The 16,224-nt window shown below is 34.5% G+C and overlaps 3 protein-coding genes across 7 annotated transcripts; all 3 read right to left on the bottom strand.

The window, feature by feature from the left end:
- Positions 1-6,058: 6,058 nt before the first annotated feature.
- On the bottom strand, positions 6,059-10,705 carry LOC105119478 (WAT1-related protein At5g07050-like). Of its 5 annotated transcripts, none has more exons than XM_011017622.1 (7): positions 10,251-10,705; positions 9,899-10,081; positions 9,556-9,814; positions 9,321-9,479; positions 9,095-9,246; positions 8,895-8,970; positions 6,059-6,419 (listed from the first exon to the last, which is right to left on the bottom strand). In XM_011017622.1, the coding sequence occupies exons 1-7, from the start codon at positions 10,421-10,423 to the stop codon at positions 6,318-6,320; spliced, it is 1,104 nt and encodes a 367-aa protein (XP_011015924.1). In that variant the 5' UTR covers positions 10,424-10,705; the 3' UTR covers positions 6,059-6,317. The 5 variants fall into 5 exon arrangements, 4 of the variants coding, with proteins under 4 accessions (XP_011015924.1, XP_011015922.1, XP_011015923.1 ...); XR_841139.1 differs by having other exon boundaries at positions 6,397-6,419; positions 8,895-8,912; positions 9,042-9,246; XM_011017620.1 differs by lacking the exon at positions 6,059-6,419 and having other exon boundaries at positions 7,210-8,970.
- A 477-nt stretch (positions 10,706-11,182) lies between these two features.
- Positions 11,183-13,160, bottom strand: LOC105119476 (WAT1-related protein At1g43650-like). The gene is made up of 6 exons (XM_011017619.1): positions 12,893-13,160; positions 12,668-12,730; positions 12,363-12,479; positions 11,867-12,275; positions 11,599-11,750; positions 11,183-11,485 (listed from the first exon to the last, which is right to left on the bottom strand). Exons 1-6 carry the CDS (start codon positions 13,138-13,140, stop codon positions 11,356-11,358), a joined length of 1,119 nt encoding a protein of 372 aa, XP_011015921.1. The 5' UTR covers positions 13,141-13,160; the 3' UTR covers positions 11,183-11,355.
- Positions 13,161-15,214: 2,054 nt separating this feature from the next.
- On the bottom strand, positions 15,215-15,811 carry LOC105119475 (60S ribosomal protein L9-like). The gene is made up of 2 exons (XM_011017618.1): positions 15,602-15,811; positions 15,215-15,437 (listed from the first exon to the last, which is right to left on the bottom strand). Exons 1-2 carry the CDS (start codon positions 15,794-15,796, stop codon positions 15,351-15,353), a joined length of 282 nt encoding a protein of 93 aa, XP_011015920.1. The 5' UTR covers positions 15,797-15,811; the 3' UTR covers positions 15,215-15,350.
- Positions 15,812-16,224: the final 413 nt, after the last annotated feature.

Below are 16,224 nucleotides of genomic sequence, written 5' to 3'. Positions count from 1 at the left end.
GCTTTATCATCTACTCTTGGAGCTTCATTCTCTTCTCTTTTTTAAACTTCTCTTCTAACACCATAAAAGTACTAAAGAACTGTTTGGGATTATGGTAATAGTTACAATTCAAAATATGTTTCGCTTAAAAATACATAAAAATAATTTTTTATTTTCAAAAAAATTATTTTTGAAATCTGCACATTAAAACGATCCAAAAACATGAAAAAATAAATTACTTTTTTTAAAAAAATTTGAATTACTAGATTATCAACCTCTCCTTTTTTTTTTCTCCTTTCTTCTGTAAGAGTTCTAACCCCTGGTTATAATTTTTCTATAATATTAAAATATGAGAAATTTAATTGATAGTAAAATAGATTAAATTAAATTAAAAAACCTAAATCAATATAAAAAATAGTGAAATTAAGAAAATAAAAAGTAAATATAGTGCTAAATTGTTAGAAAGAAAAAAATTATGGGGACAAAATAAATACATAAAACTAAGAGGGGTCAATGTTTAAATAACATAAGGTTAAGGGTTTATGTACAAATGATAAAATGACCCCTAATGTGAAATCCTAGAAATTTATAATTTACATATGCAGATGATTTGGTGGAAATTTTGTAAAACCCCAATAAAAGACTTTACCATGATGAATTGAATAATGAGAAGTAAAATAAAAATTATGGTAAATTGTAAACTCTCGATCAAATTTTATGATATTAATAAAATTATTGATTATTCAGAACCGAGAATGGGATGAGCTAGTTAAAATAAAATAAAATGAAATAATATTGAATTATTAGAAAAGAAATTTTAGAGAGAAAGATTTTTTTTGCATATTATTTTAAAAATGGACCAAGAAAAGGCATTTGGTTAAACAAAAAGATACCCAAACTTGATATAAGGGTGTTTTAATAAATATAGATAGATTTGCTAAATAAATAGCAAAATTATGCAAAAATTAACTAGGAGAGCCGAATGAAAGGAAAAAAAAAAGGGGAGAAAAAGAGAGAAAGAGAGTGTTTTAAGAACAAACATTCAAATGGCCATATTTTTAAATTTCATTGTTGGATTGTTCTGGTTTTTAGATGTATTATGGTTCTCACCACCCTCTAACATCTAACTATTGGGATCTGAATGTTTTGATTTGGTGTGAGAGATATAACCCTCGCAATATTTCAAGGAAAATTAACTAGCAGTTTTTGCATTTGTCTACTGTTGGATTTTGCTTAATTTTTGATATGTTGGTCATATTGATGAGATCTTCATTATGAATGCGAAGATCAAAATTTTTGATAATAAGTTATTCATTGGAGAATAGTATATTATCAATTTTCAAGTTCGTTTTAGTTTTGTCTTGATTTAGGAAGATCTAACCGTTAAAATGCCATGATTTTTTGGTATGTGTTTTATGGTATAATGGTGATTAACTTCATTGTTTGGATTGTATTCATTCAGATTAAGTTGGGACAAACTTGAACCTTAATGAAACATTTGTTTAAATTAGGTTAGCAGAAATGAAATGAATGGAAAGTGTGGTGGCTTGATTTGTGTTTAACCATTAAAAGCATGTTAATTGTGATTTAAATTGAAGAAAATCCTTAGTAACTTTCCTTAGGCATGTTCGGCCATATTATTAATATTAGAAAAAGAGAGATATTAGTTGTTCCAATCTATATATTGGGACTTAATAGTTTTATCACCCATCTTTCAACTGTTATTAGGGAACCAAAATGATAAAATTACAAATTAGGTTCTTCACAAAGATTGTAAGTATAGATGTTATCTTTTAAACAAAACCGACCTTACATAATTTGAGTTATAGAACTCCAGATATGAATTGAAAATTAAAGAAGGGTCGAACTGTCTTGTACTTGACAGATTTTGCTGAGTACTATCATAGATAATTTCAGGTGTGTTAAGGGCATAATTGGTCTTCCAATCCTTTAATAGAGTTGTAAAATCGTGTCTTACCTTTTCAAGGAGCCAAACGACACTTAAAACTGAATTTTATTACTTTACTTACGAATTAGATGGTAAATAGTGTTCTCGAGTGAAATTTGATTCGGAAAGTGTAATAAGATAGTTGAAGAAAATAATCAAAAAATGAAATTAAAACATGGTGATGAATTCATGTGAATGAGATTGTAATAGTATGAGAAAATTAGAAGAGGGTACTAATTGTATCTCTTGATTTTTAAATAGAAGAGATGCTTGGAGTAGGGTCGTCAGGAGTTGAAGGGACTTAATTGATAGGGGAAACAGGTAGGTGCATTACACCTTGTGTTTTTAATTTGTGTAAACTCGTTGATAAATTTAAGAATTTATTATTTTATTAATTTGATAAATATTAGAATGAATATGAATACCATGAATACATTGATGTGTATTAGTTATGATATAACTGGAATGGATATGAGTGTTTTAGGTATATTGATTTGTATCAAACTTGTGATGATATTATTGGAATGAATAAGAGTACCTCACGTACAACGGTATAGATCAATTAGTTAGGATAAATTGGCTCTTAAAAAAATATTTTTGACACTTTTATACGGCATGTGATATGATTAGGGGTTGAGATAAAGAGAAAATGTTGAATTATGGATGTTGTGTGTAAATGGAAAGGTTGATGAATCTTAACAGATTCATCTCCTGACTTGTGGAGAGAATTTGAGTAAGAGGATGAAGAAATTAGGATTACATTCCTTAGAATAATTGTAATTTTGGATGTTAACTATCTAAAACAAGTGGTCTTACTTAATTTGGAGATATAAAACTCCAATTATGAGTCACTAACCGAGACCAGGTCATGACAGACCCTATAGGACAATAGGTCTAATTTGTTGATGAATAATTTCAAGTGTCTTAGGGGTAGAATTGGATTCTCCTCCCTTCATGAGACTTGTAGCCCTGTGTATTAATTTTTTGAGAAGACCAACCTTGCTTGAAACAGAGTTCTAAAACTTCAGATATAGTCAATAATCTGAGGAGAGGTTGGAATACAACCTCTGCTAGCAAATTCAAAAAATTATTAAAGCAACTATTTAAACGTGTTAAAGGGTGAAAATTTGGGTCCTTTTCCTTCGAGGAACATGTGATATCATATCCTAACTTCGAAACAAAACGAGCTATATTTGACATGAAAATTTATAATGATAACTATGGTTGGACAAAGAATGACAATATTGATTGATGAAATTGGCATAGACTAGTATATAGTAAGTGTATGTTAGGATCTTGGGTAAGGGGATCGCCATGCATGGATTATCATACATTTAGTATATGTTAGGCTCTTATATAAGGGGATCACCATGCATCAATGCCTATATGACATGGACTAACATACATTTAGTGTATGTTAGGATTCCGAGTAAGGGGATCACCATGCATGAACTAGCATATATTTAGTAAATGTTAGGATCCTTGGTAAAGGAATCATCATGCATCGATGCCTCTGAGGTATGAACTAGCACACATTTAGTGTATGTTAGGATTATAGGTAAGAGGATTAACATGTATCGACTAGCATCCATTTAATGTATATTAGGATTTCGGGTAAAGGGACCGCTAAGCATCGATGCCTATGAGGTGATGATGATACCAGTGAAATTGGTATTAACAATGAGTTAGGCAGAAATAGTTATGGTTAATCTTATAGAATTTTAAATAAAAGTTGAAAATGGAAGATGAAACAGTTTTAGTTATTGAATAAGAAAGAGTTCCAATAAAAAAAATAGAGAAGTGAATAGAATATAAATACATGTTTGTCTTTTTTAAATTGTTGGATATTTATGTTACTATATTTTTTGTGATGTTCATGTTTAATAATATGTATTTTGTTTCAGGACCATCGCGTGCACGATAAGAGTAAATCCTAGTTTTTGTTCACTTTTTTGTTATGTAGTTCTAGCAAGTATATCTTTGTATTTTAAAATATTAAAATATTTATATAACTTAATTTATATAATTGATGTTTAAACTTGAATAAATGAACTTAACTCTTAAATTCATATAATCATGTTTCATGTATGCGTGTTTATCTCATTTATTCCTCTATAATGATATTTGTTATTTCAAAGTATATTATAAATATTATGGTTGTGATGATGATGATGTTTATAGGATTGAGACCCATGACAATTGGGTTATGATTAAGTTATGAGATGTAAGATATTAAAAGTTAAACAGGGTATATATTAATAATTTGGGACCTCCTGGTATAGGAAAAACTCCGCTAAAATTTTGATGAAAATTTTAGTAGACTTTTATATGAGAATTGTAAAAAAAATAAAATTCAACCGTATTTTCAAGTACCAAATTATATATATAGGGAATGTAAAAAAAAATAAAGTTCAACCGTATTTTCAAGTACCAAATTATATATATATATATATATATATATATATATGGGGTATTACAGTTATTATCTTAACTCTTTTCTTTTAAAATTACAACAAGGGTTCTTATACTTTTACCTTCTTGTTGATAGACTTGTTTTTGCTCCACTATTTATAATGCATTTAGATTTATTTCTGATAAATATTTTTTAGTTTTCTATGGAGCTAATTTTATGATTAAATTTTTCTAATAAACTTACTAGAACCTTCTCTCATATCTTGGAATCAGAAAAATCTTTTTTAATAGCCTCACTTGATTCACAATCTTAAAAATTTGATTTGAAAAGTCTTGATTTCCTTTATCTTCATACTTTCAAATTGTCTTCTAAGATTCAAGATTTATATTTTTTTGGACTTCTCCTCACCATGAAATTTAACTTTTAACCCATCTCATGCTTATTTTGCAGTTTAACGAGCTGTAATTGTGTAGATTATTTCACTCAGATCATCATAAAAACAAGTAAGAGCTTTGTATAGTTTTTTCTTTTCTTTATTAAAGAACTTTATCTATACAATTATCGGATTGTTTTTTAATGAAGTTGGTTGCTTATCACTTTCTCCTACAAATCAGAGATCATAAGATGAGCCTCCATTTTAACAACCCATACACCATAATCTTGCATTGTGAAAACTGGTGTTTTTGGTGGAAAGCTTAAAGCTTCCATTTTCAAACCTTACTAATCCCTCCTATTTCATTCACAACCTTTCAAAGATAAAAGGTGGGCTCTGATATTAAATGTTGTTAAATGGCTTAATCAAGGAACAAAGAACCAGGAGTAAAACAAGAACATGGAAGTTACCAAATGTTATTAAATTGTATTTCAAGAACTTAGCTTAATCAAAGAGCAAAGAACCAGGAGCGGAACAAGAACAAGAACATGGAGGTTATTGCCAACCCTCAAATTTTATTTATAGGCAAAATCCAATATCACAAGATCTTTATCATAAAGAAAAGGAATCATAACATCCATAATCTCATTTATCTATGGGATTACAGAACTACGTAGACTTATTCTAAGTGAAACAAACATCTGGGTAAACTTAAACCTAAAAATCAGAATATATATATATATATAATCTCTCGCTTTGGTGCCACCACTTCAGCAGTTAATTGGGAGGATGACATTTCTTTCTTTTGGTAGTGGAAGACACGATCTCTCCAGCAACATTCTTAATAATTAAAAGGATGCCCCACTATTCAACACAGTATATTCCTTTCTCTTTCTTTCTTTCTTTCTTTCCTTTTTTTTTTTTTTGCTTTGATGTCTAATATCTTTTATGCAGGTCTCATCCATATTACTGTACTTTATGATCAACACAGTATCGGGGAATCACCGTTTTGATCCATACATGTCTGTCTTAATTGAAGACTGCTGGTGTTTTTGTTCGTGTTGTGTTCCCAAGTCAAGTCAGATTCAGCCCTGCAAACCTTAATATTGGTAACTTACTGTGGCAAAACTTACCCCAAGATTGAAGTGATTCCAATTCAGTATGTAAATAATGACTTGAAGTACCTGTTTGTGATTGATATTGAGGACACCTAGAAGTGATAGCATGGATTTTCTGATATGACCAACGCAATGCGATGTTACTTTAAACTGAACTGACAATTCAGAAAAGAAAAGAAAAGAAAAAATTCCAAGTCATACAGTAGAAAACTGAAACTAGATAGTCCTTTCATCACAACCTTACTATTACTAGGTAAATGGATGGCGCGTTGATGACATTGACTCCCACTAACTAGTCATTGTTTTTGGCTGGTCCTTTTTGAGCAGTTAGCAAGACGTTCCATTTAAACTTTATTTTCCTGTGGGTAGGAAAAAAGTGTGTTTGGTGAACTTTATTCAAATACAAGACACCACTGGGACTTCAAAAGCCACTTTGATAATTGCTGACAGTCTTGCATTTGAATTGGTCCAGGTAAGTCTGAATCCTCACTTCCCTTCGCTTGTGTCGGGATTCGTCATTGGGTAGTCATTTATGGAAGTTTCCGATGCTTTACCATCAGCTAAGCCTTTTCCCTCATCAGGCTTCCGCAAAAGCAATTGCTGAGAATAGTACAGCAATGACAACTTGCAGTGAACCAAACATTAGCTGCAAAAACTGGCCCCTTGTGACTAAGACACCAGGTTTGCGGGTAGAAGACCAATGCTGAGTTCACAACTCCCTGTAACAGAATACATCAGTAAAAAGCAATTGACCAGTGTCAAAGTTAGATAGCTATTGCAGAAACTCTTACATAGTATATAGTGGTCAGGAGCTGCACATTCCAATCCAACTTCCATATTGCAGGATTTCTTGCAAAAACAGCGCAAGAAAAGAAGATTGGATTGATGGCAAATCAAACTGTTTAGTGATAAACTGGCTGGATATACTTCGTAAACTACAGCCTGAGTGAGAAGGTCAGAATTATCAGCAAAATCTTAATGAAAATATCTACTTCCAATAAAACAGATGAATGACTACCTGGAGAATCAGCCATGCAATCCACGCAACATGACTGTTAAGAATAAGTGCAGAACCTTTAATCCAGTTTTCTTTAGCATGCCTGTACCCACCAGCAGAACCTTTGGTGCTATAGATGTTTATCAGTGCCAGTCTTCACTTTCTCCATCCTGAATGGGATGGCAGCAAATTAATAAAGTTTGATCTGGTGGACACAAAATTGATACATTATGAGGTCACTTGAGCACATACACACCAGAGTAAAACTGCCATGATGAATGTCAAACTCGAGATAACATTACTCTGCAACTGTGAGAGAAGTTTACTTATGTTATATGCTTAAAAGTACACAAGGCATCAAAAAAAATTATTTTCCACAAATGCATGAATTCACAATCATATTTCTTTACCTTTCAATTATATAAGCAAAAGGGCCCACAAAAATCATCGCAATGAGATGACGGTGAACCACAAATACTAGTTGATAGAGTCCCTTCTCAAAGCAATTTCCATGAGGATATTAGATCCTCCATAAGCTAATTGAACTAGTAACATCGCTGCATATGGAGCACTGGCTTGCATGGTTATGAATTGCTTCCACTGCAATAGAAGAGAGAACGGTTCTTCATTTTCCCCTTTAAATAGTAACGAAGGATCAATCTCAGCAACTTCTTCTATAATAAATTCTGTGTCTCGTGTGGAAGAATGACACCTCTTTCTTAATTTAGTGGAATTCACAATCAGTGTAGCAACATGCTAGATAAGAAGGATGCCCCACTATTACTGAAAGAGCATGCTTTACGAACCAGAAGCCAGCTATCTCTGAAATGCCTTTCCTTTTCCAAATCCACAATTTCTTCTGAAATCTATGGCCACAAACTGAAAATATATATATTAGAGTACTTTGTGACACGAACATGTTCTGTTCAAAATTAAACCTGATCATTTTCTGGGAATAATAGTTCAACTTGTTCATTCTTCAACTCTGATGTCTACATGGAGCAACTTTATGTCTTTATTCTTCAACGTATCCAACTAGCTCCTCGTCGATTTGTTATGGTTACTTGACATGAAATTCACAAAATATTTTGTGAGGTTCTTCATCAGCCTATTAATGTTAGTTTGTCTGTGTGAGAAAATAGAAGGGGAATTCTGATGTATGTGGTCTAAATTGTGTGTTTGCTAGAATTGGATGCTCTTTACTATAAATTCTACGGTGATATCTGAAAAACAAATCATGTGTTGTTGCAATTCTTGTTAGGAAAACAAAACTCGTGAACTATGATGATTCGTTTGTGGGAACAAAAGGTTGGTTAATAAAGACATGAGTTTAGAGCATCCAATTCCTTTCCATCTTTGCAATGGACCGATCAATGTCATGCTGCAGAATATTTTTTTCAGATAGAAAGGAAAAGGGGGGAAAATTGATATTAGAGGTTAAGAGAGAATTTGACAGCAGAGGAACAGAAAAAGAAAATCATTGTCAGTCAGAGAAGCAGTTTACTTGATATAACTTGCCACACCACTTTATATATCAGAGAAACACAAGCAGAGAGAACAGAGTCTTTTTCGATATCGGAAGATTTCTCTGCTGGAGATCAACTACTATGTATTTCTTGTTTCTCAGCCTTGCTTCTTCCCCGCAGGATACCATAAAGACCTCCATCAATAAGAATACCACCCAGTACAGAGAAACGAAATAGTCCATTCCTCACAACATTACTATTACTAGGCAAACGGACGATGCCTCGGCATTAACTCCCACTAACTAGTAATTGTATTTGGTGGATCCTTTGTCAGCAATTACCAAGACATCCCATTTATCATTGTTTGTTGATGAGTAGAAAAGAAGTGTGCTTGGTTAAGTTTATTCAAATACAATACACCACTGAGACTTCAAAAGCCACTTTGATAATTGATGATGGTCTTGCATTTGAATTAGTCTAGGTAAGTCTGAAACTTCACTTCCTTCCGCTTGGGTCAGGATTTGTCAATGGGTAGTCATTTATGGAAATTTCCAATGATTTACCGTCAGCCAAGCCTCCTCTTCCTTCATCAGGCTTCTGAGCAGCGCTATTGTCTTGCCTTTTACCCCACAGTACACAGTAGAGACCCACTACAATGATACCTGTTCCTATCAAGCTGGGAAATGCCAAATAATGGTACTGATAAATAAGAATGGACAGCTTGAATTGTTTTGAAATGGCAACCTGTAACTAACTGATGAACGAGAAGAGTGGAGAAACTTTAGAATTGAATAGCTCACCTGCCCAAATGAAGTCTCTCTGCAAATGCAAATGCTGAGAATAGTCCAACAATGACAACTAGTAGTGGACTAAACATAGCTACAAAAACTGGCCCCTTGTGACTAATACACCAGGTTTGCAGGTAGTAGCCTAACGCTGAGATCACAGCTCCCTATAAACATAATATACGTAAGTAACAAGCAATTTAGCAGTCTCAAAGTTAGATAGTTATTTCAGAAACCTCACACTGTATATAATGGTCAGGAGCTGCACATTCCAGTCCAGCTTCCATATTGCAGGAGTTCTTGCAAAAAACAGCGCAAGAAAAGAAGATTGGATTGATGCGAAGAAGCAAATCAAAGTGTTCAGCGATAAACGAGCTGGATAGACTTTGTGAACTACAGCCTGAGAGAGCAGGTGAGAATTATCAGCAAGACCTTAATGAACATATCTACTTCAAATAAAACAGACGAATGACTACCTGGAGGACTAGCCATGCACTCCACGCAAAATGACTAGTAAGAATAAGTGCAGAACCTTTAATCCAGTTTTCTTTAGCATGCCTGTACTCACCAGCAGAACCTTTGGTGCTATAGATGTTTATCAATGCTCTGTTCTCAAAACTTTTAAACAGATATCCTCCTTTCCAGAAGGTAAAAACCAGTGAGCCACTTATGCAAATAGCCGTGCCCAACATTTTAGCCCATCCTCTAGGGCTTTCAGTCTTCACTTTCTCCATCCTGAGAAAGATGGAAGCAGATCAATAAATTTGATCTGGTGAACTTAAATTGAATCATTATAAGGTCAGTTGAGCACATACATACCCGAGTAAAACTGCCATGATGAATGTCAAACTCGGGATAACATTACTCAACGCGCTTGCAACTGTCGGAGAAGTGTATGCTAAACCAGCATAGTAAACATTAAGATGGATAGTAGTTCCTAGTGATGAAAGCAGAAAAATCTTTATGATCACTGACAATGAAAGCAAAGGGCGCTGCTTCCTGCTTTGCAAAATACATTCCAAAAATTACAATTTTTCTCATATTCTCCTTAGGAATCCATGATGTCTTAAGCCTTTCTGTTAGTACTTATGTTATATGCTTTAAAGTACATCTAGGCATCAAAAAACTTAATTTCCCACAAATACATGCATCGACAATGTTATTTGTTTACCTTTCAATTACGTAAGCAAAAGGGCCCAACAAAATCACTGCAATGACATGACGGTAAACCACAAATACTATTTGATTGAGTCCCTTCTCAAGAGCAATTTTCATGAGGATATTAGATCCTCCATAAGCGAATTGAACTAGTAACATCGCTGCATATGGAGCACAGGCTTGCATGGTTATGAATTGCTTCCACTGCAATGGAAGAGAAAACAGTTCATCATTTTTCCCTTTAAATAGTAACAAAGGATCAATCTCAGCCACTTCTTCAATAATAAATTCTCTGTTTTCCGTGGAAGAATGACACCTCTTTCTTTAGTTAGTGGAATTCACAATCAGTGTAGCAACATGCTAGATAAGAAGGATGCCCCACTATTACTGAAAGAGCATGCTTAAAGAACCAGTAGCCAGCTATCTCTGAAGATGCTTTTGCCTTTTCCATATCCACATTTTCTGCCGATTAATAGAATTCAGAGAATTCTATGGCCACTATCTGAAAAATATATATTAAGATTATTTTGTGACACGAACATGTTCTGTTCAAGATTAATAGTTCAACTTGTTTATTCTTCAATTCTAATGTCTACATGGAGCAACTTTATGTCTTTATTCTTCAAGTACCCAATTGGCTCCTTGTCGATTGGTTATGGTTAGTTGACATGAAATTCACAAAATATTTTGTAAGGCTCTTCATCAGCCCGTTGTTAGTTTGTCCATGTAAAAAAATACCAGGGGAATTTTTATGCATGTGGTCTAAATTGTGTATGTTTGCTAGGACTGGATGCTCTTAACTCTGCATTTCTACAGTGGTTAATATCACTCTTGGCAACCTGGAAAACAACATTCATAAACGATAGTGATTCCTTTGGAGGAACAAAAGGTTGGTTAATAAAGAATTGAGTTGAAAGCATCCAATTCCTTTCCATCTTTGCGATAGAATAATTAATGTCATTCTGCTGAATATTTTTATCAGACAGAACGAAGAAAGGAAAAAGAGGACATTCGAGGTTAAGAAAAGGAAATTTATTGTCAGTCTGAGTAGGAATTTACTAGATATAACTTGCTACACTAATTTATATATGAGAGAAACACACAAGCACAGAAAACAGTCAGTTTTTTTCAATATCTGGAGATTGCTCTGCTGGAGATTCACCATTATGTATTTCTTGTTTCTCAGCCTTGCTTCTTCCCCACAGGACACCATAAAGACCTCCAACAATCAGAATAGCTCCCAATATACTGCGGAAAGAACACCAAAAACATAAGATACAAACTAAGAAGGCTGCACAATAAGAAAAACTTTAATTGTGGTTATTATTACTATTTGTGTCTTTCACTTGAAAGCAACAAACCTTTGCCAGTTCAATCGTTCAGCCCAAAAAATTGCTGAGAAGATGGCAGTTAAAACCAATGCAAGTGGAGAAAACATGGAAACGTAAAACGGCCCTTTCTTCTCTATACACCAAATTTGGAGTCCATATGCAGCCCCAGTTACGAATACACCCTGCAATTCGTTCAAGCAAGTTATAAATTGAATATGAACTGCAAAAGGAGGATATAAATATTAATGATGGTGAGATGGTAATGGCAATAAGTAGTGTGTGGAAAGCTGAGGCTTACACAATATGCAAGGGAAGCAAGTTGAATATCCCATCTTATCTTATATGAGTTACGTTCTCGCTCCAAGGCTGCAGCTATAATACTAGATTGCACAGAACTGATGAGACACTGTAGAGTGGAGAGGCGTAACCTGGCTGGATAAAGCTCCAGCAATTTTGATTGAACGACAAGCCATGTTGACCAAGCTATGGCAGAAAGGAACATTAGAACAGGTCCTAAGATCGATCTCGTTCTACCCTCCAATTTATTAACAAAGAATGTTCCATTGTTGCTGCCAGAACTTGACGAGTTAGGATGTCTCGTCGTAGGTCTTCGGTAGAAGCTAAGCAGCATGGCTCCTCCAACAGTTATGACTATTCCAAGGATCTTGAGTCCACCATAGAATGATCTCCAACCTACAGCCTCCAACCTACCATTTCAAATTTTCAGATAATTTTGCAAACTATCTTTGGCTCCTTTTTTTTTTCTTCAGCAAGAGAAAAATCATCCATCTTACCCCATAATGATAGCTAAGAAAAATGTGATAACTGGAATGGAATTGAGAATAGCAGCTGCAAATGTTGCTGAGGTTAAATGGAGCGCCACGTAGTATAGATCCAAGCTCAATGTTGGCCTACGTTTTCATCAGTCAGACACATAAAAATTAATCTAGCTTCACTCATGAAGATGATTCCAAATTGTTTTATTAACAAAAGACACCATTTAGTTAGGAATTTGAAAGTAGTTTAACCCTGTCAAACAAAAGTTAAAAGTGTAATTAAACAGCTCTATATTGAAAAAGCTGTCGATACATCAACTAACCCTAATAAAGCAGCTACAAAAATCTTGCAGAAGAGGCTGAATGACATCGATCCGCTCTTCTTCCTACAGGGATAAAGTGATAGAGAGTGTTAGTTCATCCACCCCGTTTTACCGCTTGCCAGTGAATGAAAAACATGTAGGAATCATTGTACTTGAAGTCAAGCCAAACATGAAAGCAAAACAACGTGAAATGATCAAGATAGAAATGAGAATAACAGCACCAACCTCTCCATCAAGAGAACAAGGAGTGCCAACACAAGTGTGGCAATCATTTGCCGATAGGCATTGAACACTAAAGGGTTCATCCCAGCATTTAGTGCTGCCTTTGATATTAAGGTCATCCCTGCAAAACCAAACTGTATGAAAATCATTGCCAACAGGATTTGATGGCTAATTGCCGCATCCTTCAAAGCTTTGTAAAGCTTCATTATGCAGGCCATGATGGATAAAGAAGAGCGCTCGAATGGCAACATATAAAGGAAGTGAAAACTACTAGCAATGAAGTAGACCTACAACATCGTTGTGGGAAGTGTCAGCGGAGACACCAGATACATAATTTATTCGCGGGTGGAAAGTGTCCCCCTCTTCAAGATCATTAGAAATGACTGGACAAGCATACAGAATCATCTCCTCTTACTTTCTTAATTCCATGTTAGTCAAAAATCGACGACATGACTGGATGAGCCAATATTATAAATACAAGTCCCTTACAAGTTGATATTACTTTACATTATTATTCAAGACTGGAATAAATGAAATGACAGCAATAGAGAAAAACGCTATAAAATGGATTAAGGTTAGTTGTTATAGTAAAAGGCACCACTATAGGTTCCACTAGATATAGAGGGATCGTGCCAAAGAAACTCCACTGTGTTCTCCTTGAGAGGAACATCAAAGATATCCAGCGAACTGTTCGAACCACCTCCAAATTTGACTTTTATCCTTTGTTCTGTTTTTTTTCTTCCAAGATTTCACACATTGTGCAGCTAGAGAAAATGTATAGTAATCTATTTATAACATGTGTTCCTTTTCGAGGTTGGTGTTCTTGAAAATTGGTGACGTTTACCTTCCTTTTGCTATTCGTCCGATCACTTTCCATTTGGTTTAGGTTTTTTTTTTGTGTTTTAAAGTTGCACCGTCTCCCGTAAAGATGTTTCCTACTTCTTATTCAGGAGATATGGTAGTTGAATTGGAATATTTTATATTTCTATTTTAGCTCCTTTATGTTTCTTCTTTTAATAAATTAATAATTACACTGGTAAACAAGTGCGTGCTCTGGAATTGTTTGATTTGAATAGCAGGGCCATTACTACTATGCAGTTGAGATTCCTTCTTTGACCCTCTTTGGATGTCAATGTCTCTGCTCAAAGTTTTGGAAAGCATTTGAGATTTGCTTCTTTGGCTCTCTTGGACGGTAATGTCTCTCTACGGGTGCTCTCTGTTTTTGAAAAGCATTTGAGATTGCTTTTTTGACGATGGTAATGTCTCTATTTGAGAAAGCTGCTTTGGCTCTCTTTGGATAATAACCTCTCAATTTGAGCCTCTTTCGATGGTAATGTCTCTTTTTGAGAAAGCTGCTTTGGCTCTCTTCGACGTGAACCCCTGTATTTGACCCTCTTTGGATGGTAATCTCTCTGTGAATGCTACAAAGCTGCTTTGGCTCTCTTCGACTTTAACCTCTGTATTTGACCCTCTTTGGATGGTAATCTCTCTGTGAATGCTCGCTGTTTTGATAAGCATACGTAACCACCACTGCCCTCATGAAAATGTTATATTTTATCTTTAGAGTTGAGGCGTAGCTTTTATTCGAATCAGGTCCTTTGCATGAACAATTATGAGGAGAAAAAGAAAGCAATGATCCTCCACGTAGATTCTTAACATGAATAATTTCATACATCTAAAGCATCCACTCTCATGCAGCACAACAATAAATCAGTCAATGACGTACAAATCTACTCCCCCCTCATTTCAAGAGTACAGCAAGAAAACCAATGTTGCTTGGTGACTTCATCTTCTAGTTTGGTGTTTGTACCAAATAATTATGAGAAAGAATAGAGAGCAATGATCCTCAACGTAGATTCTTCACATGAATAATTTCATAAATCTAAAGCATCCACTCTCATGCAGCACAGTGATAAATCATTGTCAATGATGTCCAAACCTACTCCCCCCTTATTTCAAGAGCACAGCAAGAAAACCAGTGCTACTTGGTGACTTATCTTCTAGTTTGGTGTCTTCATTAGTAGAAGTGGCGTGTCAGTAAAAATTTTCAATTTCTTTAGCTGCTTTCATGTGACATTTTTATTATTTTCTCACTTGCCTCTTTTTTTTGGCTCTTTGTTTTTATTTTTCAATTTCAACCTCCAAGGTCAACTTTTTAATTTCAGAAATTTCTTCCATTTTGCACTTCCTATCCTGTAAATAGTTTTGGACTCCGTTCCATGGTTTATGACTCCAAACTATCCAGCAATGTTCAGGATTTGGTAACAATGGCATCGGTGCTTGTAGCAAAAAAGAGAAGAGAGCAATCCCATGGCACACAAAATATTGAAAACATAGGCAGAACAATCAAAATTTTATAAAATGAAAACTCCAGACAAAATCGGTGAAACATCTTAAGCATCCAGGGCATTAATAGAGCACGAAGAGAACTACCAGATGAACAAAACTAAAACTCCTTGACTCACGCTTCCTCAAAAACAGTTCCCTTCTCACTCACATAGATCCCATCAAGAAATTTGCGGATATCCTTGTTCTTCACGTGACATTTCTGTTCAAAGAAAAAACTTTTTCAGCAAATGAAGAAAAATGGAAGTTGCTGGGCATGCATGATTCATCTATAAAATAAGGTGCACCAAAGTTTTTTGAACAAAAGAATAAATTCAGATACAGAAGTGCACATTCAGGTACGCAAGCATCATCGCACACACAAACCTGATTAATCAAAGCAGCAGACCGGGAGACAAGTTCAATGTCGTTGCCATCTAGGACGAGTTCATCCTTGACCTTTTCAGACCGAACAATAGACACACCTTCCAGCATGTCAACCTTTCTCACCTTAAGAAACCAGACACAAACAGCATTACCAAATTGATCCACCAATAAAAAACATCCGCAAAAAGTAAACATCAGGTTTTTTTAACATGGTCAAAACTCAAAACACTGCTGACTGGCAACAACCACTCGTATCATATCCATGTCCATTGACAAAAATTCAACACAGAACTACACCAAAACCAAATGAATGTTCTTCCTTTAGATTAATCTCACAACAATATTTCAATACATTTACTATGTCTTGGATCAAAACTGCATTAGATCAGCAATAAAGAAACAATAGAATAATCTTTGTGTATCTGTCATACAATAGCAACATCATTTAAAAATAACCAATAGAATAATCTCACAAACCATCAGCTACCAGCTAAATTATCAACAGCTGAACACTAAGATTTTATAAATAAAAATACTATTTTTTCACTTTCTAAATTGATCCACCAATAAAAATCATCCGCAAAAAGTAAACATCAGGATTTTTTTACATGGTCAAAACTCAT

Source organism: Populus euphratica, unplaced genomic scaffold (assembly GCF_000495115.2).
Source record: "Populus euphratica unplaced genomic scaffold, PopEup_1.0 scaffold2962.1, whole genome shotgun sequence".
Classification (NCBI taxonomy): Eukaryota; Viridiplantae; Streptophyta; class Magnoliopsida; order Malpighiales; family Salicaceae; genus Populus; species Populus euphratica.
Note: the sequence above shows the minus strand (reverse complement) of the source record. Positions and strands in the feature narration are given on the sequence as shown.